Below are 25,665 nucleotides of genomic sequence, written 5' to 3'. Positions count from 1 at the left end.
AGAGAGATGAGAGTTGGGCTCCATAAAGCAGTTAGCGCCGATGGTTAAAGACTGAATTGTTCTACTTCCTGTGGTACAGGCCTGACCTCTAAGACAGTTTATATGGAAAGAGTAAAGAAAGAAATGGCAAGAGAGAGCCGCCTAGGAATGGTGTGTTTAGAGACTGGGATCCCGTCAGAAAATCCAGTACTTTGTTTTATCCGAAGCATCGTTGTCTTGTGTACACCCACTAAATGAATTCAGCCTCACTCCGAACGCTGGAAGATGCTGATGTCTGTGCAATCATCGAGACACGGTTCAAAGCAGTGGAAGGCACCCAAGCTGTGCAGGGCTGCAAAGCCTTCTGTGTTCAGACCATAAACTGAGCATGAAAAGAACAGGTGGTGTATCCATCTTCATTAAGGATATCACCTCAAGACTGGTCAAACTGAATGACTCTCTCGAGCTGCTCCATAGGCACAATCTCTTAAAACTAGCTAGCTATAGGGCCCCCCAGCATGAACCAGGAAAAGCATACTGAATACCTAGAAATACTAGAGTCACTTACCATACAGCCCAGCACCTTAGTCATGGGTGAGTTTCATTATCCTACCTTTGAATGGGAAATTTACCTAACCACAAACATGCTGGCTCAGAGTTTCATGGACTTTGTCAATGCAAATGCTCTGGAACAGTAGTCAGCACACCCATGAGGGGTCAAATGTCCTAGACATAGTTTTCACTAACATTGGGAGAGCATTGACATGGGTAATCTCCAAACTCTAGACCCAACCCAGTTCCAATTCGTTAAGTGCAGATCATGCCTGTTAAACCTGGTTGACTTATTCTAGAAAGTCACCAAAGCCCTGGATAAGGGGAAAGCATGCATACTGCCTACCTTAACCTAGTCAAGGCATTTGACACAATTCCCCACTCTGGTATTCTTGAGAAACTCCCAGTTCAGCATTAACCCTTGTGTCACCAGATGGGTAGCCAGTTGGCTGACCGACAAGACACATACTGTCAAAGTGGGTGACTTCACCTCTAGCAAAAACCAGTCACCAGTGATGTACCACAGGGTTCTGTGCTGAGCCCTTTACTGTTTGGAATGTCTCAGAAGTCTAGGAAAATGGACGGTCTGTGGCTGACCAGGCTTGCTGCTGATTGCAAACTGGGAGCAATCATTGGGTCCCCCGAAGATGCTAATACACTACAGAAATGCAGAGAAATGATTGGTGCCAAAGCCACAGATTGAAGCTAAATGCAAAAAAATGCATTATTATTCCTGTTAGGAAAGCGAACTTCCCTGACAATATAGACAGCACCCCCACCCCCACAATGTATCTAACCAAACACCTGCAACAGCTGGAGAGATCACAGAGGTTTCTCACCAAGAAAATACAGGGTATTTGAAACTAGTCCTGTGGGGAAAGACTGAAAGTCCTGTCACTGTACTGTCTCTTACAGGCTGTTGAGGGGTGACCTGTGCCTAGCTTACAGGGCAGTCATTAACCTGCCCTGATGGAAATGTTACACATTCATAAATCAAGCAGCATGAAGTTCACTCGCTCCAGGGATCTTAACCTAGTCTCTGACATGAACAAATCATGCTGGAGAGATGCATCTCAGACTACCCTTTCTCTGGAGCAAGCTTCCCATTCATGTGAAGCAGAGCCCCCTCCCTGGCCCTCTTCAAAACACAACCTAGAGCAATGGATGGGTGACTGTAAATTCACTCCTGTGATGGCACCCATGTCCCTCATGGACAGAGGCAGTCAGTGTTGATTACCATAGACTTGTACCTCTGTGTACTTTGCTCACCTAACCATGGATAGTTGGGGCAGCTCTGGATAAATATGGCTAGGCTTGTAAGGGCTTTTGGGCCATTAGCCTAGTAACCTTCTATGAACTTGTATAGTGAGGAAGAGGGTGCTTTTCAAAGGACTTTATTGGGCAGTTGATGCAGCATACCTAATCATCCCAGATGAGCCGATTAATAAATTAAAAGGATGGGTGACTGTGTAATTTTACCTTCCTAGGCAATAATATAAATGGATGCCCAGAAAAGTCTAGAATTACTCTGCTAAAATGGCAAGGAAATACTGTTGCGTAACAAAACTGTTACACCAAATAATTATTTAAAATAAAATATCCATAATATATATAGCAGCATAGTGGCTTATGTCAATAATACTGCTTTGATATGCTGTACATAACACTGTACATTATGGTAATTGCTGGCATTGCGTAGGAACAAATTATTGTAAAGTCCAGTAACAGTGTTGTAAAATTAGGTCACTTGTGAAGGGTTTGTAAAAGAAGGACTTGGAAACCAATAGTGAAGGATTTTAAGGTAGTGTGGGAGCTCTTGGTGGTCTCTTAACTAGAAGCAGCTCTGCAAAACACTAGGGGAGGTGATGGAAATTCTGTGGATCTACTCAAGAATGTCAGGAGCCTTACTTGTGGATGGTGCAAGGGGCAGCATGCCAGCTCCACAGAATTGTGTGTTCTATTAAGATTTGTGCACAGAAATGAGTTGAAAGTAACCCAAATATGTTAAACAAAAGTGCACTTGTTTTACTTTAAGCTGAAAATGAAATTTGCTTTTTTTTTTTTAAATGCAGTAAAACTGGACTTGAAGAACCTTTCTGTAACTTGCATCTCCTGCAATGCTATGTACACATTGTAAAAGGCAGATCATGTCTCCTAAACCTGATAGACTTCTTTGAAGCAGTCACCAAAGCCGTAGATGAGGGTAAGGTGGTTCACACAGCCTATCTAATCTCGCCAAGGCTTTCAACACCATCCCCCACTCTGGAATTATAGATAAACTCACTAAACTAGGTATAAATCCCTATGTCACAAGATGGGTTGCCAACTGGCTCACTGACGGAACCCACACTGTGAAAGTAGCAGACTCCAAATCCAACTTCAGACCAGTGACAAGTGGAGTACCACAGGGTTCAGTCCTGGGTCCTCTCCTGTTTGGTATATACTTCTCTGATGTACAGGCCAACACAGAAGGTCTTTGGCTAATGAAGTTCACAGACGACTGCAAACTAGGAGCCATAATCAAAACTCCAAAAGATGTGGACATCCTACAAAAGGGCCTCGCTGAGACAGATGCCTGGTGTTAAAGCCATGGCCTCAAGTTCAATGCCAAAAAGTGCATTGTCTCATCCCTTTTGGTAAAAACTCAGTACCCATGAACTACCACATAGGTGGTAGTCTACTTAACACCGAAAGTGTGATAAGAGACCTTGGGACACAGGTGGGACAGTAGTCTCTCCTTTGATAATCACATCGCCACAGTAGTCCGGAAATCCTTCTATGTGGCACACCTCATCACAAAAGGTTTCTCATCCGGGAAAAAAGAGGTGATTGTTCCCCTCTACTCGTCACTCATTAGAACCATTATAGAGTACAATGCCCCTTTTGGTATGTACCTCACAAGACCTCTACAACAACTGGAAAGGCTACAGAAATACCTCACAAAGAGGATTACCGGCCTCAAAGAGATACCCTATGCAGACCGTCTCAAAAATCTGCAGCTTTACTCCATTGAATATCGCCTACTCAGAGGCGATCTCTGCCTAACACACAAAGCTATGTCAAACCCAGAGCTTTTAGACATGTTCCACTTAAAGAAATCCCTACGAGCTACACGCTCTAGGGACCTAAACCTCGTCACCACAATAAACAGAATATGCTGGAGGGATAGATTCCTGTCCCAGAGACTTCCCATACTCTGGAACAAACTACCTATCTATATCAAACAACGCTCCTCATTAGCACTCTTCAAGAAAAATTTTGATGATTGGATGGGAGATAGGAAATTTACCCCGGGGATCACGTCTGTGGCTCTGCTCGACAGTGGCACAGGAAAATAATTTTCTTGGGTGGCGAAAGCTAGGGTACCTTTTGGCTAGGCTTATATAGGACCTAGGGCCAATAGCCTAGTACCTACCTATGAACCTATAATTGTGTGTGTATATATCTATATATCTGTGTATATGTATGTGTGAATGAGTGCTTGCATGCAGTTATCAAATACCCATTTTCAACATACCAGTAGCATTTTCAAGACTGTGTGTTTAAAGATTGTGATAGTAAACTATATATCTATCTGTGTGTGTGGATGTAAATATATATCTATACACCCACACACACAATTGGGCAGTAGTAGATTGTGTATATGTAAATGCAAAAATGGTATTTTAATACAAGCGGTAAGGATTTTAAAAAAGATATATGGAGGAGGAATGTTTTAACCTTTTTTAGATGTTCATTAGTAGTTGTCTCTCTGAAAATAAAATATGTTGGACAGGTGGGCTAACGGTTTCCTTTATGCTGACAAAATGGAGAGTCTGATTCCCAAGCATTCCCTATTCCAAACTGTTGGCACATTGTATTGGTTTTGTTATAATTTTGCATCCTGTTGCTGAGGGTCCCACTGTACCTCCACTAGTAAAACAGCTAACGTGTTCTTGAAAAAGTTCTCAGCCAAGAGCAATTTGTGCGACAACTACTTGGCTGTTTGCCCATATGAACTTTGATATACCTTGTCAAGTGCTGAATGGATGAGGTTCTATCTTGCAGAGATCGAATGGTTTATGTTGAATTCTCATATTGCAATTAGATTGCTGTTAATTAGTGCTGTTGTGGGTTTGGTGTGCGCTTTGGAAGTGTGTCATTTGATTTCACAGCTTTCCCTTTTCCTCATGTTGGCTTGTGGTGTAACTAGGCTTGCTACCTAGAAAAAGCACATTTACTCTCTTTGGCAAGTTGAATTCCTAACAAGTAGGGCTTGGTAAGTTGGTTCCTTCCTAAGGTGCAACAGAAGTCATAGTTGAAGTGTCCATATAGTTTCTAAATACTATACACTGGATATCAAATCCAGGATATGTTTCTGTGCTATTTTGCAAAGCATGATGTAATGTACCCCAGAGAATTTCATTATTAATGCTTTAGTGCTCTGCTGTGATTTTTACAATGAAGAGTACAGTTGTGTAAGCACCTAGCCATAACACTGGATTTCTAATGGATCAATGCTGCACAAGCTCCTCCCCTGCACTACCCTCCCACTCAGATTCTCACTTCTGTGCCCATCGGGACCATGGGTGTCTGGCATTGTCCTGCTATTGCCCTATCCTGCCTTCTCAGTGTTAGGGTTTGGGTCAGTACTCTTAAGACTTGCTATATAAAAATAGGGTGCTAGGGCAAAAGTTTTTGTGAACTCTCTAGACTGTTAACTTGGGGGGGGGCTTAATACACCCTTATTCAGAGTGCACTTCTAGATGCTTCTTCACCAAAAAGAGGCCAAAAGTAATGAGCATTTCCTACTTTTCAAGCAATATATTGGGCTCTTGTTTGGCAAGCAGAAACTGTGCTTGCTGGGATGTCTCCAGTAGTTTTCAAACTTACACCAAAAGGATGGGCATCTGACTTAAATCCATGGTGGCTAGGGAATAAAACTTCAGTAGTGCTCCCCCTCACTAGCAATTACAATTATGATGAGTTGCAAGTTTCTTATAGGTTCATAGGTTAGTACTAAGCTAACTGCCCTTGCAAGCCATTTTAAGCCTAGCTAATTATCCCTTGTGAGACTCAAACCCTGCACCTTGTGTTTGTAAGGCAAACACCTTAACCATTAGGCCACCCTCCCAACCCAAAGTAATATTTGCACTTTGTCCCCACTACCTGCTGATAATCAGCATATGTACTTCTCTTGTTAATCTACTCCTTCCCTTGACACTAGAGAGAGTTGGCCAAGAGGAGCCACTATTTAAACAGCCATCAGGGCTATTTCAATAGTTTTTTTTTTCTTTTTCCATCCTCACTTTTGCAAGGGGCTAATATCTGCAGGACTGACAACACACACACATAGCATTGCATGGTTACCTCAATCTCCACGAGAAACCTCATCTGTATGCCCCAAGCATAACCTCTGCCCGCTATGATGGGTATGCCCATTCTCTTTGCTTCTACCTTCAAGTACCAGAGCATCGATCTGTGTTAATAGAACTCGCTGGAGAGAGAGCTTCATCTCCCAAAGGTTACCACACCTTTGGAATAGACTCCCACTTCATGTCAAGCAGAGCACCTCACTGGCCCTCTTCAAATGCAGTCTGGACGATTGGAAGGGTAACCGTAAATTCACCCCACTGGTTCCACCTATGTCCCTCTTGGACAGGGGCAATAGGTGTTGATCTTGGAATATGGGTAGAACTTAGGTTTGTAAGGGCCCTAGGGCAATTAGCCTAGTACGTTCCTATGATCTATTTGAACTTATGTCACTTGGACAATAGTCAGTCCTTGCTTTTGCCTTCAAATGCCAGAGCATCTATTTGAGCTCATGTCTCTTGGACCATGGCCAGGGCTTTATCCCTCTACACCACCGGTGCAGGTAGTACCCGAGAAGAATTTGGAGTTGTCCCTACAACCAAACCATTAGGCTTCATATTTTCAGGAGTAGAATCCAAGAGGCAAGAGTCCTTGTGCATCGCAAGCTCAGAATTTAGGTGAAGAAGGTTCTGGAGTTCAGAAAGATGAACCAGACATTCCTTATACTGTCTCTGGAAAAGGGTCAGATTGTGGTTAAGCAAACTCTATCCAACTGCACTGCTATCACTGGGCTACAAACTGCCCTCTGGGTAGTGCAAAGACTGCAGCTTTACAGGTGTCAATGTTTTTGTCTCGAATATGTTCATTACAGACATTTGTGCCATGGCCATTCAGCGGTCTGTTCCTACCAAGCATATTCAATTCATCAGTGACACCAAGAACTGACAATACCTTTGACAACTTGGTGCTTCATTGTTCTGCTTTCTAAGTCACTTTTAGGCCTTTCTTCATTGGTTTAGTGATACTGTTTTAGGATTCATCTGAAGAACTGTGCACTGCAGAAGACATTAGATATCAGGAAGATATGAAAACTTCCCCCTATATCATGTTAACTAAGCTGTGTAAAGATCCTCTCCATTTTTTTAGGTCCTTACCTTCCTCCCTTCAATGGTCTCAGTCCACCTCTGTGAATTACCTTTCCTGGAAGTCTGGGAAGTATATATTTTTGGTTATCTTTCAGATGTGCTCCCTCAGTGTCATGATCTTGAATTTGTCAGGTAGGAGATGCCTCCCTTCCTCCCTAGCCTGACACATTTTAATACAGACTTAATATTACTTACTCGACCATCTATAGTGATAAAATAATTCCTAAATGACTATCTTGATAGTCTGTAATACTGACAAGACACCTACTTGAACTGCTGGACTCTTACCCCCGGCCCCTCTTCAGTAGCAATGCTAGCATTTACTTCTGGGTCCACACTGGTAGAAATGTTTGGCGATCGGTATAAGTTTTTCGTTATTGCAGGCAGTCAAGATTTTCATTCATGAAATATATTTGCGCTATAGGTGGTCAAGCATACAATACTAAACAATCCGTGCTTAGAATGAGACTTAGACAATAGTTAAAAATTCAATAATTGTGCGCTGAGATTGGGATCCCAGGAATGGAAATATCAGCGAACACCCGTTACAGAAGGTCTAGCAGATAACCTGATAAAGGTGAGTAATGATGTGTTCCGTAAATCATTCTAGATTCAGGGCTATGAGAGGTAGACTGTTTGCCATGGTCTGAAGAATATTGCTTTCAAAGTTCTACCCTCTTGAGAAGGCCTTGAAGGCTTTCTATTACTTTTTATCATGAGGAGGCTCATTCTTGTCATTCCACATTTCCTGAGGGTGCACTCGCTTTCCAAATTTAGTTGTTCCTCTCAGAGCTGTCCAATATTCCCTCCCTTTCCATTTCCAAGCTCCCTGACTGGCATTGTGCTCACAGTCCATGAGACTGCATTCCTTGCTTCTGAATGCCTAAATGCCACAAGATTTGACATGATTCCAGAAATGAGTAACTTTTTTTTCCAAGTTTACTACTAACATCAAATATCGGGCTTTCCTCCACAGCTCTTTCCCCTGGGTGCTACTAACTTGGGGGATTCCCTGGCACAAACATCTCTGGGTAGGTTTAGTCTTTTTGGACAAGAATGCCTTCTTAGGCATACCAACTAGCATTCTCCTGCACCTGAGAAAGAGAACAAAGAAACCAGGGCCATCATACTGCAGTGAATCGAGACAGAGATGTAATGGGATCCTATCTCGCCTACATTCATAACTGATGGGCTCGGAGCCGATCCATCGGCTCCGACTCGGCCAACTAGTTCACTAGAACGAAGTCTCTTATTGGCTGGGCTACTCCCTATCCCAGGATGCACTACACCTGCTTCCCCAGATCTCGTTTGCCGCTTTACAAGCTGGACGTGGTCTCGACTTGGCTGGAGCTAAGTGGTTTCTTTTACCTTTTACTGGTCTTTGACCTTGGGGTTTTTCCTCTGAATATTGATAAAAACAGCTGTTTTAACAGCTACTCTCTGTCAATTGTGTGTTTGATAACTTTCTTGTGTGTGAAGTGATTTACTGGTACTTTATTTCGCTGTCGGGCAAGGCCCGTTTAAGTTAGAGGGCCTTTGCCCTACTTTTGAGAGTTTGTGTTATTATTTTTTCTTCGGGCAAAGCCCGTTTAAATTAGAGGGCTTTTGCCCGTTGTTTTGTGGTGTTGTGTGTGTTTACTGTGTTCTCTTGTGAGGTAAATCTCCCTCTCAAGAGCTCGTGCTGTTTCTCGCTCTACAGTTGGCTAACCTTTTCATATTAGACTGCTTTTCATACTGTTCAATATGTCCAAAGAGCAGAAGTCAGGATTTAAAAAATGCACTCGGTGCAATTACAAAATGTCTATTACAGACAGTCATTCGATATGCGTGTATTGTTTGGGGCCTAAACATCTACAGGAGACATGTAGTGTATGTCATGCTTTCTCCTCTAGGGTTCTTCAAGAGCGCAAAAATAAACTGATCTTGAAGGGTCTTATTAAGCCCTCTTTTGAGGAGGCTTTAGATTGTCCTGTTACCTCTAAAAAGAAAAGATCATCGGCTCCGACAAGTCCGTCGGAACCGACTGTTAAAAAGCAAAAGTCGACCTCTTCTTCCTCGGCTCCACTGACTTCGGGGCCGAGGGTCGAAGGGTCTGCCTCGATGCCTCTTTCCTCGGCTCCATTAGTTTCAGAGCCGCAGGTTGGAGTATCGAGAGGCGAATCACCTCCATCGGTTCCAATGGTTTCGGAGCCGGTGGAGGTGTGCAGCTCAGACTCTTCCCCCTCGGCTCCGAAGAAAGCTCCTTCGGCGCCGATGGTGGTCCATGCTGTGGTGGAACTGGCGCCGATAGTGTTGGAGCCTTTTCAGAGCCGGTCCCCTACACTCTCGGAGCCGAGAGGAAAGTCTTCTCGTCTGTCTACCTCCTCTAAATCTTCAAAACTGTCTGATTCGGATCTGGATAGGGTGATAGAGGCTTTTCCAGTCTCCAGTTTTTGCTCAAATGGTCTCTGCTCCAGCCCAGTTGGCTTCGGAGCCGATCCCCCCTCCGAAACATTCGATTCCTCCTCCAACCTCCTCGGAGCCGTTGGAGTCGGTGATGGTGGAGCAATGCGGAGCCATACGGTCGGAACCAAGACCCCTTCGAGGTCTGTCGGCACCGACTATGGTTCCTACCCTGTCCTCGGGTTCAGGGTTTGGTACTGGGACTTCCTCAGCCGGGCCCGAGGGGAACACTTTGGGACTGGGTGCCTCGGTGCCTAGTCTTCCCCTCGGAGCATCGGCTGCTGGAATTCCCAGTGCCATCGTGGCCTCTAGACCAGTGATCTCCATGGAGTCTGGAGGTCCGGCCTTTGAGGCCATGAGGAGCGCGCTGGCCATGCCCTTGCCGGCTCAGCAGGCTTCTACCTCACCGTCCCTAGACCTGGAGACTGGTGCTTCTGCTGTGTTGCAGTCCCCCGGCAGCGGGGCCCCAGGGCCTGAGGATACCCCCATCGGGGGTTCCCTTCTTCCAGGGGGTCTGTCCGAAACTGCTTCGGACGAGCCCCCACGGAAGAAATTGTGCAAGAGGAAGCACGTGGACTCCCAAGATGAGTCTGTTACATCGGATACTGACCTCGATGACGCGGAAGGGTCCCCCAAATCATCTTCGGATGATATCTCTTTCTCAGATATCCTGGAGATTCTGAGACAGAGAGGAGATTGGCAGGCCAAAACCCCTTCAGCTGAGGAGTCGGTCTTCCTCAAGGCCTTCGGGGCCCAGCCCTCCGCCTCCTGGGTGTCTCAGCCCTTCGATGAACTCCTTGATTTGGTTTCTCGAAGGGCGTGGGAACATCCTGATTCTGTGGAACCGGTGCCTGCGAGACCTAATAAGTTTCTTTCAGCTCCCCCCCCCCCCCCCCCAGAAGGAATTTCTGACGAAGGGTGTTCCCTTAGATGCTATGGTGGTGGCTTCTGCCACACAGCAGGACGTGGCAAAGGCTTCAACGTCCATCCACCCTCCTAATAAGGATTCCAGGAGCATGGATAGGTACGGGAAGCGTACCCTGTCTTCAGCGGCCTTTACCTTACGGTCGCTGAACTATTTGTCATTTTACCAGGCTCCAAAGGGTCCTCCTTAAAGAGCTAAGTGACTCCCTCACTGGTAATCTACCTGAGGCGCTAGCCCCTACTGTTGGCGCCCAGATGACTACCTTGTTCTCAATCGTAAACTCGTCCATGAGGCTCATTTCGTATGCGGCCTAAGGGGCGAGTAGAGCAGCGGGAACAGGCGTTGCCCTCAGGAGACACGCCTGGTTACGCTTGTGTTCATTTGCGGAGGCCTTCAAGTCTTCCTTCACGCCCCTTTGATGGGTCATCTTTGTTTGGACCCAAGGTGAAGGACACACTAACTCGGTGCGAGCAGGAGGGCAAGACCTTGACTGCCGTTGGGGCCCGCTTTTCCGCTCCTTCTAGGCCTTACCCCAAGGTCCAGAGAGGAGGGAAAATGTGGTTCAGAAAATCTCAGAGGTCTTTCCCTACTCCACCCAGTGATTCCCCCTCCAGAGGCAGGGGGGGGGGATTCAGGAAGACGCCGCCCCAGAGGCGGCAGAGGCCCCCGTAATTCTGGAGACCGCGATTCTTTTCGTGGTTCTTCCTACAACCAGCGTCCCTGAGTTGTTGCCCGACTGTGCAGCTCCGGAGCCAGTCGGGGGTCGTTCTTGAGCACCCACAAGCTTGGGAATCTATAACAAGCGATCAGTGGGTGCTTCGGATTATTACCGGAGGCTATCTCATTCCCTTCAACAAGCCCCCCCTTTCCTTAAGGGAAATCCCGGACGTGCCACCCAGTCAGCGGGATCAGGCAGCAATAGAGGTTTCAAAGCTGCTAGAAAAAGGAGCCATCCAGCCTGTCCCCACCGACCAGATCGGATCAGGAACTTACTCAAGATTATTTTTGGTGCCAAAAAAGACAGGGGACTTCAGGCCCATTTTGGACCTCAGTTCATTGAATCGTTTTGTGGAAAAGTCCAAATTCCGAATGGTCACCCTTCAATCCATTCTTCCATTGCTGGAGAAGGATGCATGGATGTGCTCCATAGATCTCCAGGACGCTTACTATCACATTCTGATAGCTCAAGAGTCCAGGAGACACTTACGCTTCCGCCTCGGAGTCAGTCATTTCCAATTCCGAACACTGCCCTTTGGTCTCACCACAGCCCCCAGAGTGTTCACCAAGTGTCTGGCAGTGGTGACTGCTCACCTGAGGAGTCTAGGATTCCAAGTGTTTCCATATCTGGACGACTGGCTCCTTACTGCCACCTCCGAGCATCTACTATTTCAGGCGCTCAACGCCACGTTCACCTTGGGCCGTTTCTTGGGGATTACGTTCAATTGGCACAAATCTGTACTACAGCCATCTCAGCGTATTACCTTTATAGGCGCAAACTTAGATACAAAAAGGATGCGCGCCTTCTTACCGGCAGCAAGAATTCAGGTTCTGCAAAACCAAGTCAAATCCTGTCTCCCCCTATCAAGAGCTCCGGCCCATCTGATTCTACAACTGTTGGGCTCGATGGCGTCAACTATACTCTTAGTCCCCTTAGCCAGACTTCACATGCGAATTTTGCAATGGCTCCTATCGGTTCAATGGTCCTATCAGGAACTCCCCTTGAACCATTTAGTCATGATCACAGAGAGTTGCCGTCGGGATCTGCGTTGGTGGCTCCTCCAATCCAATCTTGACCAGGGGCGACCCTTTATTCCTCAACCCCCTGTTGCCACTGTGACCACGGACGCCTCCCAGGTAGGGTGGGGGGGGGTCATTACCTGGACAGGTCGGTCCAAGGCACATGGCAAATCCAGGAAACGCATTTGCATATCAATATCCTGGAGATGAGAGCGGTTCTTTTGGTACTTCAAGCTCTCCATCACGCTCTCCCGCAAGGTCCGATTGCTATCCTATCCGACAACATGTCGGTGGTTTGGTATATAAACAAGCAAGGTGGAACCAGGTCTTACCCACTGTGCAGAGAAGCCATGAGACTTTGGCACTGGGCGGTAGCTACCAACCGCTTTCTAATGGCAACGCACATACCGGGGAAATCCAATGTGATTGCGGACAGATTAAGCAGGACCATTCTGTTACCCCACGAGTGGTCCCTCAACCAGAGAGTGGCTGCGAAAATCTTCACCAAATGGGGCCTCCCTTGCTGCGACCTGTTTGCCAGCCCCCACAATGCGAAGTGCAGAGAGTTCTTCACGCTGATCCCCTCCCAGGGACGCTCTGACCCACATTTGGCCCCCCGGTCTTCTTTATGCCTTCCCTCCGGTTCCCCTCCTACCGAGGGTGATACAGAAGGCCATTTACCTGGAGAGCGAGATGATTTTGATTGCCCCGCACTGGCCTCGTCAAGTTTGGTTTCCTTTCCTACAGAGGCATGCGATAGAAGGTCCATGGTTTTTGGACCCAGTGCCGGACCTGTTGACTCATCAGTCAGGACGACTTCACCCGTCTCTCAGGTCATTGAAGTTGGCGGCATGGTTACTCCACTTCCATCCTTAGTCCGAGACAATTCCCTTTCTCCGGAGGTGATCCACATATTGTCTTCTTCTCATAAACCTTCCACTGTCAAACTTTATTCCAGCAAGTGGAAAAGGTTCGCCTTCTGGGCTCAGCAACGAGGTATAGACCCCCTTACTGCCCCAGTATCGGAGGTTCTGAATTTCTTGGCCTCTCTTTTTCAGTTGGGCTCTTCAGTTTCCACGATTAAGGTTCAGCTAGCGGCTATCACTAATTTTCATGCTTCTTTTGAACCTTCATTGATGTCTCACAAACTTTGTAAGGCTTTCCTTAAAGGAGCATGGCTCCTTAGGCCTCCAATATCTCACCCTGTCCCCCCTTGGGACCTAAATATGGTTCTTGCTGCCTTAACTGCCCGCCCTTTCGAACCAGCTGCTACCTGCGATTTTAAATTTCTGTCCTGGAAAACGGCCTTTTTAGTGGCCATAACTTTGGCCAGGCGGGTTTCAGAACTTCAAGCTCTTTGTTCTGATCCTCCCTATTTGATTTTTCACAAACATAGTGTGTCCTTGAAATTAAATCCCTCCTTTTTACCAAAGGTAGCTTCTTCTTTCTGTATTCAACAAACTATAGAGCTCCCTGTATTTTTTCCAGAGTTCTCTAATAACGCAGAATATATCTTTCATCAATTGGACGTCCATAGACAACTGCGTTTTTATTTGAATAGAACCGCTCGGACGCGGAAATCAAATCAACTGTTTGTTTCCTTTGCAATAAACAAATTGGGTCAACCAGTAGCTAAAACCTCCATAGCTAAATGGATTAAAGATTGTATCTCTTTCATTTATTCACAGGCTAACAAAGAGCTTCCCTTTCCAGTCAAGGCTCATTCTACCAGGGCAATAGCTACTTCTGTAGCTTTTCACTCCAAATTATCAATAGATGATATTTGTGCTGCGGCTATCTGGACTTCTCCGCACACTTTCATTTCTCATTACAAATTGGATGTGGTGTCTCGAGGCAGGGCTTCCTTTGGTTCCACAGTTCTCAGGAGTGTTTTCCAATGAGCCACCCGGGATTTAGGTGCTAGGGACGCTGTCCCATCAGTTATGAATGTAGGCGAGATAGGATCCCATTACATCTTTTAGTTATGTACTTACCATAACCCGGATGTATGGGATCCATCTCGCCTACATTCATACGTATAACCTCCTTCCCCCTTCCATTGGGATTTAGAGGAGATGTAGTTCCATTTGGAGATCTTCTCTTGAAGAACTTTAGTTGGTTGTAGTGACTACTATTTTTTCTGTGTTTGCATGTATGTATGAAAGCGAACAAACAAGATCTGGGGAAGCAGGTGTAGTGCATCCTGGGATAGGGAGTAGCCCAGCCAATAAGAGACTTCGTTCTAGTGAACTAGTTGGCCGAGTCGGAGCCGATGGATCGGCTCCGAGCCCATCAGTTATGAATGTAGGCGAGATGGATCCCATACATCCGAAGTTATGGTAAGTACATAACTAAAAGTTTTCTAGCTTTAAGCTCACACACGTGCTGAGATAATCATCTCTGCCCTGGGCCTTGTAGGGCTGCCACACCACAGCATCATCACTCTGAACTCTGCCAGAGCTCCTCCCAGAGTGTTGTCCAGCACAGTCCTCCTCCACCCCAGGATGAATTTGTACTAAATCCTTGCCAGCACTACCACGTGCACAAGCTGCTAATCATACTTTGGTTAACTGTTTCATAGACAGTGTCATCCTTCTAGGCCACCAGGATGGCAGATAACTTGTTATTGGCAACTCTGACAAACCATCATTGTCTTATTCTGTCAAACTTTATTTCACTTTGGTCTGCTGTCAAATCCGTAATTTATGTTTAAACATTCAGTTTACATATTGCAGGCTTTTCCTTTGTAAAGCAGTTTTTTTTTTACTCTTCTGTTAAAATGACTTGTCTATCACACCTCTTCATGAAGAGCTCCAAGATAAAGCAATGGCTTAAATTACCTTAGTTTTTGATTTTAGGCTTGTACATCTTTCATTGTTGCACCCCATATATAACCTTCATTGGACCTAAATTTTGTGATGTAATGCAATGTTAACAGTATTTGAGCCTGTGACTTCATGTAAAATCTGTCATGAGAGAGACTTTGATATCCACAAGAAGGATGTCGGAGGGAAAAGAAATGGGAAGCTTAAGACACTGAAAATGTAATTAAAATTCCTATTTACTACTATTTAATGCAGATTAGGAAGTGTACCAAGAATGCAGAAAAGTTCATATGTGAGTATAGTTCTGTACTTTGCCATCTCCTCTGAGTCTTTTCTCAGGCTTTTTAATACACTATCTCCTTGGTGTTGGATTAACATCTTTCTTCTCAAACAGGTCATGATAGACGAGTTTGAACAGAAGATCACCATATGTCATAACAAAGGCCTAGATATGGATGAGCTGGAGCAAACTACAATGTCTGCAAAGAAGGAGCCCAAAGCTGGAGGTCAGTGATGTCTTTAAATCTTCAGAACAATGTGTAATTAGGCAGCGGTGTGCAATCATGTGTTAATTTTTCTTCTGATATGTATTAACTTATACATTCATTATTGATCTGATCTCTCTCTCTACATCTAACTCTGGAAAACAAAAGTTATGTACTGACCATAAAGATGTATCTGTGTTGTTCATTTTCATTCTTCAACTGACTGGTCTCGGATCCAACCTCAGATCCAGCACAGCCTCTTTTTTTTTTTTTCCCCCTAGATTCACGGATCCAACTCTCTAGCTCCTCCCTTTACCCACAATGCCCCACTAACCTAAAATACCTCGGATCAAGTTTGCTGTCCCCAATAATAAATGGCTGATGCTATAAGTAATCTGTAAGACAGAGATAATGGAGATCAAATAAGGAATAATAGTTCCAAAGTAATATCCATTTGGTTTCTCCAGAAAGAAAGGGAAGGGGGGTTAGGAGGGCGGGGAAGCGGAATGAAAATGGACAACACAGATGCATCTTTATGGCGAGTACATAACTTTTGTATCCGATGTTGACATTTTCATTCATTCCTTAACTGATGGGACAGAGTCCCCGGCTAGATGAACCTTGGGTAGTCCTCACAGAAAGATATTGCGACGTGCTGCAGAGCCAAGGGCAGCTCTATTCTTAGAAACCAAATCCAGCTAGTTAATCTGGCTAAAGTCACCTTGGAAGCTACCATCCCCAGTCTGTTTGGTGAAAAGGATACAAACAATTGATCAGTTGAAATTTTTGGTCCGATGGCGATAAAATCAAAGTTGCCTGTGCACATACAAAAGATGAAGCATGTATTCACCTTTATTAGAGAAATTTAGAAAGAAAACTAGGAGGTTAATGTAGGAGATTAATGACATTATTGTCAGAATTCGCCACCTTAGATAAAAAGGATGCAGTGGTATGTGTAAGGAGAGACTATCTTTATGAAAAAACAGGTAGGGAGATTTGGAGCAAAAAGCCTGGAGTTCAGATGCTCTTCTAGCTGATGTAATAGCAACTAGAAGAACTGTTTTCCAGGACAAAAAATTAAGGTCTGTGTAGGCTGAAGGTTCAAAGGGGCTTTGGGTCAGACCTTGAAGCAAGATCGTTAAATCCCATAGAGGATTAGGGTCATTGATTGAGGGTCTAAATAAGAAGATACCTTTTGGAAAGGCCTTACAAAATCCTGAAGAAGCTAAGGAAGAATGATTTTCACCTGAATGAAAATTGGAAATGGCAGCCAACTGCTATTTAATAGTAAGGAAATTAGCCCCCTCAAAAAAAAAAAAAAAAAAAAAAAAAGGAATTGAAGCTAAAACTTCAAACACAGCAGGTATAGGGGCAGTAAAGCAGTCCAAATCTCTCTCTTGAGGGCCCAAATTGAAAATCTCTTCCATTTACTTTTGTAGATTTTCCTGGTAGAAGCATTTTGAGAAGACAACATAATATGTTGGACTGGGGAGGAAAGCCTGGGCTGTCTAGCTATCAGTGGAACTGCAGAAACCAAGCGGTCATTGTGAGGCCTGTTATGTCCAGATGAGTCATCTCTGTCAGATAACACAGGAGGTCTGGACAGGAGTCCAGTATCCATGGCAGATACAGAAGATGAGGCCTCAGTAAGGGAATCCAAATCTGACAAGGCCAAAAAGTAGCAAGGAGGATAACTCTCCTCTTCAACTGGTATTCTTTCTTTATGAATTTGCTAATTAGATGTAACTTGGGGATAAGCACAGAGGAGACAGGAGAGCTAGTCGTGAACTAGAGCATCTGTCAGTGACTCCCCCAGAGGGGGTGGGACCCGGATGAGGAACCTGCTGTATTTGTTGGGGGGGTGGCGAAAAGGTCGCAATATGGCTGGCCCCATAGATGAAATATTTTCTCTGCCACTTTGACAGTGAGAGACCACTTGTGAGACCTCAGAATGGACCTGATTAATTTGTCTGCGTGCACCCCGGTATGTGTTGGGAGAAAACGGCCAGAAGAGAGATCACCCATTGCAACACTCTTGTAGCCTCTCAGCATAGCAAATAAGAACAACCCACCCACCCTGTTTGTTGATGTACCAGATTGCAGACACTTTGTTTGAATTGCTATTATCACAGAGGGGAGCGCATCTTGAAAGGCCTACAATGCTAGGACTGCTTTCATTTCCAGGACTTTGATATGCGCATTGGCCTCCTCTGGGGACCATGTACCTTGACCTGTGCTTCCCAAGAAATACCCCCACCCCTACCCTAGTTGGGAGGCATCCATGCTCACCGTGGCAGTGGAAGAACAAATGGACGGCCCTGAGAAACTTCATCTGAACGAGTCCACCAAAGAAGATATTTATTACAAATTTGTGTTTCTGGCTGGTGTATACAAGGGCTGCTGGAGAACAGACCACTGTACTGAGAGTCCACTGCAGAATCTACATATGAAATCTGGCAAAAAGAACCAGAAAAATTGCTGCTGCCTTTGGCCCTAAGGCTTACAAGACTGGTTGTTCTGGAGGAGAAGAATGCAATATACTCTTGTTGGAGGGAAGGATGCTATCTGACTTGTCTAGACAAGGGCCTATGATCTCCAGATTCTGCTTGTGTGAGCTAGGGCTTGTAGTTGACTGATGCCTAGATGGAGACATAATTGGAGCAAGCAGTCCCTTGCTTGCAAAAGTAGATGCTTAATCAGAACAGACAGGTCCCAGATGTTCATCGTGCATTCAGCTGCAGTCATTACAGATGGGTTATCCTGCCGTCAGGCGGGTCCTCGGTCGGCCGAATTCCAAAGTCTAGGTCCAGCGTCGGTTGTCGTCGCTTCTTCCCTGACGTCAGTCCGGCGGGGGTATAAGAGGCAGCCGACGCCATTTTCTTCAGTCTTTCTTGCCGCGCGGTGCCCGAAGCAGAAGCAGTTCGCAAGTGCCGATCGGCCAGCTCCTGAGATTTACGAAAGTATTTCAGCCGAAGTCTTCTTTAAAGCTAAGTACCCCGTTGGGGAAACTTTTCTTGCCTCAGACCGATGTCAGACAAAGTTAATAATTGCATTTCTTGTAGGAAGCAAATACCGCATAAGGATTTCCACTCTTTCTGTATACCTTGCTTAGGCCCAGACCACGACGTCTCGGCCTGCCATTTTTGTGCTAGGTTCAACAAGTGCACTATTAAGCACTGGGCGGAGTTCGCCCTTCATTATTTTGGCAAAAAATTTAATTATATCATGTCGTCGGATACACCGACACTAGTTTTAAGCAAAAGACGCAAAGATAAGGACCGACATCTGAGGTCCGCACCGAGTACTGAGACCATGCTTAGGCCGACTACCGGTTCTCAGCGAGGCGCCTACACAGCCCCTGAATACCAATGAAACTATTTTACCGGTGACTTCAGTACCCGAGGTCGCAGGCTCCTCGGTCTCCATTACTACTGCAGATACCGACGCCACTCTTGGTGGGGAAACTCAAAATTTAGTCAGGCCTGCCATTTCTGAAGGCGTCTTCAGGCCTTCCACCTTCTCTATTAAATCCTTCACTAAATCTAAAGCAGCCATGAAAACTAAAAAACAGGGTCCTCAGACCTCCTCTCAAGGCCCCATGCCTAAAAAGCAAATGCTTAAAATGGCTGAGGATTTGATAACTCGCATCAGGGGTTCTCAGCCCCCCTCTGACAAAAGACCCAGATTGGAGGAAGACTACCCTTCCTCAGACCAGGCTTCTATTACTTCAGAACATTGAGGACCAGGATTATGCCTATTCCCCTTTCGAAGACTCTGATGCTGAGGAGTCTATTCCCTAGGTCCCCCCCCCCCCCCCCCGAGGACTACTCTTTTGGGGAAACCCTGCATACATTGAGGGAACACTTTCACTGGGAAGGCCAAGATTACTCAGATGCCAAGAAAAGGCTCAGGGAATTTCTACTGCTTCCCCAGCATAGGCCCCTGGCTATCCCTCCTGTTTTAGTTATTTTGGATGATGTGTACGCAGAAGCCAGCCTTAATCCAGATTCTTTACCTCCAGCCCCTGTTAAACCAGACCGGTATTACCAGGTTCCTGATTCTCACCAGTTCCTTTATAAAAGCCATACTGCTGACCCAGAAACTATTTCACAGGGTCCCAAGGGAATAAAGGCCTCTACTGCTAAAAACCCTTTACCTTCAGAGAGAGATTCCAGAGCATTAGAAAGGTGGGGGGGGGGAAGGTGTATACATCTGCCACTTTAACCATGAGGGCATTAAACTGTCAGTTCCATATGTTAAAGTACCAACAGTTTTTGTTATCTCAGTTGAAAAGCAAACAGAACAACCAGATTTGAAAGAGTTGCAGGATTTGTTGCATGGTGCAGAGCAAGTGGGTAAACATACCTTGCAGTGTGGTTTTGATGCTTTAGAGGCCTCATGTAGAGCTGCTGTCACGGGGTCTGTTATATGTAGACATGCTTGGCTCAAAGAGCAAACCTTACCAGATCATGTCAAAGCAAAGTTATTAGATGCACCACTTCAAAAAGATGTATTGTTTGGTGTTAAAGCTGAGGAGGTACTAAAAAAATGGAGGAAAAAGCGAAATCTATGTAAACAGTGAAAGATTTCCTGCAGGTACAACCTCCACGCTTCAGCAGAAACTGGCCTTCAAAAAATTGGTCCTTTCCAGCCACGGACAGACCTCAAAGGGGCAGATACAGACACCCAAGGGGTAGAGGACAACCTCAATGATCTTAGAGCAAGACAGTGGCAAGCACCAACCCCAAGAGGTGGAGAAGATAGATCAGTCATTTAGAAAACAGACACAATGACTTCCCCCTATGCCTGCCAAGCAAAGCTTTAATGGCAGCACCTTTGGGTGGAAAACTGGCATTATTTTCAAAAAACTGGCATATTGTTACAAAAGACCAATGGATTCTGGACATTATAGACAGAGGCTACAGGTTCCACTTTCATACCCTTCCAAAAATGAGAGGCATGCCAAACCTGCCACAAAATCAAAGGGCAGAGGCACAAAGACAAATTTCCGCTCTCATGGATATGAAAGCGATTCAAGAGGTACCTGCAAAAGAACAAGGTCAAGGTTTTTATTCCAGACTATTCCTGGTACCAAGGAAAGACAAAGATTGGAGACCTATCTTAGACCTATCCATCCTAAACACATACCTACAGGTGCCAAAATTCAAGATGCTCACATTACAGCAGCTTCTTCCCATGCTGGGCAAGGAGTCTTGGCTGGTAACAATGGACCTCAAGGAGGCATACCTGCATGTCCCTATCAGACAGGATTGCAGAAGATACCTCAGATTTCTTGCAGGTTCAACCCATTACCAATTCTCTGCATTGCCCTTTGGCTTATCTACTGCGCCCAGAGTGTTTACGAAATGCCTGGCATCAGTAATTGCCTTCTGCAGACTACAAGGAATACAAATCTACCCATATCTGGACGACTGCCTGATCCAAGCGGACAGCAAGGACATTCTATTGCAGCATCCGGCGTTTGTAATAAAACTGTTAAACTTCCTGGGATACACAGTGAACAAAAAGAAATCAAAACTAATACCTTCTCAACATATAATTTTCCTGGGTGCCAGCTTAAATACAACCACCCAGATGGCCTACCTCACGCCAGACAAACAAGGGCAACTGTCTCAATACTTCAGCAAAATGGCAACTTTCACCAGACTAACTGCAAGGAAAGTCCTGCAGGCTCTGGGATTCATGGCATCTTGCATCCTACTAATCCCATGTGCAAAGCTGCATATGAGGAAACTACAATGGTACCTAAAAAACTTATGGTCTCAACACAGCCACAGCTTGGAAACAATTATACCACTCATTCCATGCCTTCAAAAGGAATTTTTGTGGTGGGCTCAAGCATGCCAAAGAAACACAGGTCTCCCTTTCTGTGTACCTCAAGCAACTCAAATCATCACAACGGACGCCTCCGACTACGCCTGGGGAGCACACATGGCAGATCAGTGCATTCAGGGAAAATGGTCCCAAAAAGAGAAGCACCTACACATCAACCAAAAGGAGATGCTAGCTGTGCAAAATGCTCTTATGACCTTCAAAGACCTACTGCATCCAGGCCAGCTATTGATAAGGACAGACAACACCACAGTCATGTGGTACATAAACAGGGGGGAACTCATTCATACCCCCTGTGCAGGCAAGCCATGACCCTATGGAACACAGCACTGGAATTGCAAATTCAACTACAGGCACAATTCCTGCCAGGGAAGGAAAACACACTGGCAGACAACCTAAGCAGAAATATGACAGATCCACACGAATGGAAGTTGCATCCTCAAGTTTTCTCAAAGATAACTCAGGCATGGGGACAGCCAGACATAGATCTATTTGCTACCCACAGAAATTACCAGTTGAAAAAATTTTGTTCAAGGACCCATCATCCACAGGCCTGGAAAGTGGACGCACTCTTTCAATTGGACAACATTGACAGTCTATGCCTTCCCGCCTCTTCCTCTACTGACCAAAGTTCTATTAAAAGCCAGTGCAGAGAGGCCACAAATGATTCTCATTGCTCCAGACTGGCCACGACAGCACTGGTATCTGCTCCTAAAGAGCCTGATACACTCCCCACCATGGATCCTACCTCTAGTCCCTCTTCTGTTGTCCCAGCACAACTACAAAACCCTTCACAGCCAGCTCAAAACCCTAAATCTAGCTGCATGGAGAATACCTTAATTTCCTAACAGACTCTCCTCTCCAAGGAGGTGCAGGATGTCATCTTGGAGGCCAGAAGACCTTCTACTAGAAAAGCCTACTCCGCCAAATGGAAACGATTTTGTTCCTGGAATCAAGAAAAGGGCCAGAATCCTTGGGTAATAAATATACCTCAAATTTTACAGTACCTAGCTGAGATGTTAAACAGTGGCCTTTCCTTCTCCTCCATCAAGATCCATGCTTCAGCCATTTCTGCACAATACAACACAGACCCTCCTTTATTCTCACATCCTCTATTAAGGCAGTTCCTCAGAGGGGCAAAAAATATAAAACCCCCAAGGAAACCACCAGTTCCAGCTTGGGACCTCAACTTCGTATTGGAAAAGCTGACCCTGCCTCCCTTTGAGCCGGCTTCTTCAACAGAGCTACAATGCTTGTCATGGAAAACAGCCTTCCTTCTGGCTATCACCTCAGCACGCAGGGTTTTGGAACTACAGGCCCTCATGGCTGTGCAACCATTCATCATTTTCCATCAGGACAGAGTTTCCTTACGAACCCAACCCTACCTTCATGCCAAAGGTAGTATCCAGTGTAGCTTTGAATCAGACTATCCACTTACCTACCTTTTATCCAAATCCACAGAACAAAAGGGAGAGACTACTACATTCCTTGGACATTCACAGACAACTTCGTTATTACTTGGACAGAACAAAGCTATTCAGGAAATCTGAGAAACTCTTTGTGTCCTATGCTACAGGTGCTCAAGGAAAGGCTATTTCCAAACAGACAATTTCAAAATGGATAGCCCACTGCATACGCTTTTGTTATTCATTTCATGGAAAATCTGTGCCTGCATACATCAGATCCCACTCCACCAGGGCCACAGCTACCTCTGCAGCTTTCCTCAGGGGGGTCCCTACCAAGGACATTTTGGAAGCAGCTGCTTGGAGTTCAGTGCACACTTTCTCCAAGCGCTACCACCTTCCACTATACTCAAAATCTAGAGCGGACTTTGCCACAGCAGTCCTGCAGGGCATCCTCGCTCCTCCTAGTTCCACTTAGTGCCTACCACCTTTACTTAGCTTTGGGATTCTTCCCATCTGTAATGACTGCAGCTGTATGCACGATGAACGTAGTACAGTTTTGTACCTACCATAAATGTAGATGTTAGAGTGCTCATACAGCTGCAGTCCAGGTTACCCCCCCTCCGTCCCCTCTTAGGACAGGCCTTATGACAAACACCTTTATCATACAACCTATTTGGGGTATTCTTTTATGGTGTATTTGCTTGCAACTACTGATGTTCTTCGTTCCACATTGCTGCAGTCCTAACTATTGGGTAGTCCGCTGTCCAGTCGGCCCGAATACCAGAGTATATGGCTGACGTCGGTCAGGGCGCATTAGACTGACGTCAGTACGTCAGGGTACTAATGCGCATGACCGACGTCATATCCTCAGTCTTTTTTGCCGCATGGTCCGATGCAGAAGCAGTTTTGCGAGTGCAGGTTGGCGTTCTGAAATATTTCCGAAGTCGGAGTTTCAGACCGAATCAGAGTTGGCTAAGTACCCCGTTGGGGAACATTTTGGTTTTTCCTTGCCTCAGTATTTAACCGGATGTCAGAAAAAGTGAATAACTGTATTTCTTGTGGGAAACAGATACCTCATAGGGATTACCATACCTTGTGTATACCTTGTTTAGGGCCTGAGCACGACGTTGTTGGATGCCGCTCTTGTGCTAGGTTTAACAAACGCACTATTAAGAGACGGTTAGACTGTGCCAGGTTAGTGTTTGGGAAGCGTTGCAATTATAAAATGCCGTCGGATGCTCCGACGCCCGCTTCGTCCAAAAAGCGCAAGGACAAAACAGCGAAGCCTAGGGTGGATCAACCGGCAGTCCCAGACGTCGGTTCTTTAGAAGGCTCAGTGGAGCCGGAGGTTTTGCCAGGAGTTTCTTTGGAGTCTCAGGCAGAGACTTTACTGTTACAGGATGTGCCTTCTCAGGAAGTAGGCCAGGCTGAGGGGGCTTCTCTGGTAACTGTTCTTCCCTCTCTTCCCAAAGTAGTTAGAGCTTCTCCTTCTGTTTCCAAAACTTCTTTGAGAGGTAGGCCAAGTTCAGCTTCAGTGGGGGCTTCTCCTAGCACTTCAGGTTCTGTGCCTAAGAAACATATGCTTAAAATGGCAGAAGATTTAATTACTATGATAAGAGGCTCTATGCCCCCTCCTGATAAGAGGCCTAGGGTGGAACCTGAGTTTGAGTGTTTGGAACAGTATTCAGAGGCTTCAGAGTCTTCATGGAAGACTTGCAGGAATTTCCACCTTATTCTGATTCTGATGTGGATGATTCCACACCTACAGCTTCTCCTCCTGAGGATTTCTCATTTTCAGAGACTCTGCATTCCATGAGAGAACACTTTAAATGGGAAGGCCAAGATTATTCTGATTCCAGGAAAAGGCTTAGGGAATTCTTATTTTACCCCAACATAGGCCCTTAGCTATACCTCCTGTGTTGAATGTGGTGGAAGATGTTTTTGCAGAGGCTTCCCTGAACCCTGACTCTTTGCCTCCTGCTCCTGTTAAACCTGATAGGTACTATAGGGTGCCCGAAGCTCATAAGTATTTGTTTAAGAGTCCTAGGGCGGACCCAGAAACTGTTTCTCAGGGGCCTAAAGGTGTTAAGGCCTCTGTGGTTAAAAATCCTGTTCCCACTGATAAAGAGGCAAGGGCTTTGGATAGGTGGGGAAAGAAAGTGTATACTTCTTCCACTCTAGCCATGAGAGCGTTGAATTGTCAGTTTCACATGTTAAAATATCAAAATGATCTCCTTTCACAATTGAAATCTAAGGTGGATGCTTTGGCGGAAGGTATTGAGTGTAAAGAATTGTTGGATTTAGTTCATGTGTCTGAACAAGTGGGTAAGCATTCTTTGCAATGTGGTTTTGATGCTGTACAGGCCTCCTCGAGGGTGGCTGCCACTAGTTCTGTTCTTCGCAGGCATGCCTGGTTGAGGGATCAGAATTTAGCTGAGCATGTTAAGACAAGGATTTTGGATGCTCCTTTACAGTCTGATGTGTTGTTTGGTTCGCCTGTGGAAGCAGTTTTAAAGAAAATGGAGGACAAAGCTAAGTCTATGCAAACTGTTAAAGATTTTTTGCAGGTGCAGCCACCGAAGTTTAGTAGAAATTGGCCTGCTAAGGGGTGGACATATCCTGCTTATGATTCCCAGTCTAGGGGTAGGTCTAGACGTGGTAGGGGCAGAGCTCAAGGTTCTTTTAGGCCTAGAACAGGGAGTTCACCTGCCCAGACTTCTGGTGAGGGCAGGGGTCAGTCCTTTCGTAAACAGACCCAATGAGCTGCCTTTTCAGCTGCCGGTAGATTCTCGTCTGGCAGCTCCTTTGGGAGGAAGACTGTCTCTTTTCAAAGACAATTGGGATTTAATTACTCTAGACAGATGGGTGTTGGATATCATTCACCACGGTTACAGGTTTTATTTCCATACATTGCCCCCTTTCAAAGGCATGCCAGACGTTCCTCCTCCACAAAGAAAAGAGGCTCACAAGCAAATTTCTCAGTTACTCCAGATGGGGGCCATTCAGCCAGTCCCTGTATCAGAA

At 45.6% G+C, this 25,665-nt stretch overlaps 1 protein-coding gene across 1 annotated transcript in view; it reads left to right on the top strand.

Moving 5' to 3' along the window:
* NCAPD2 (non-SMC condensin I complex subunit D2) overlaps window positions 1-25,665 on the top strand; it is a 1,714,408-nt gene that overhangs the window by 1,583,042 nt on the left and 105,701 nt on the right. The window contains exon 30 of the mRNA XM_044079588.1: window positions 15,292-15,403. Within this exon, the coding sequence (XP_043935523.1) occupies window positions 15,292-15,403 (112 nt within the window). The remainder of the gene's footprint in view (window positions 1-15,291; window positions 15,404-25,665) is intronic.

Source organism: Protopterus annectens, chromosome 8.part0, assembly GCF_019279795.1.
Source record: "Protopterus annectens isolate FY-2018-M chromosome 8.part0, PAN1.0, whole genome shotgun sequence".
In the NCBI taxonomy this organism is placed as follows: Eukaryota; Metazoa; Chordata; order Ceratodontiformes; family Protopteridae; genus Protopterus; species Protopterus annectens.
The sequence above is the reverse complement of the archived record's forward strand: the minus strand, read 5'-3'. Positions and strand labels throughout refer to the sequence as shown.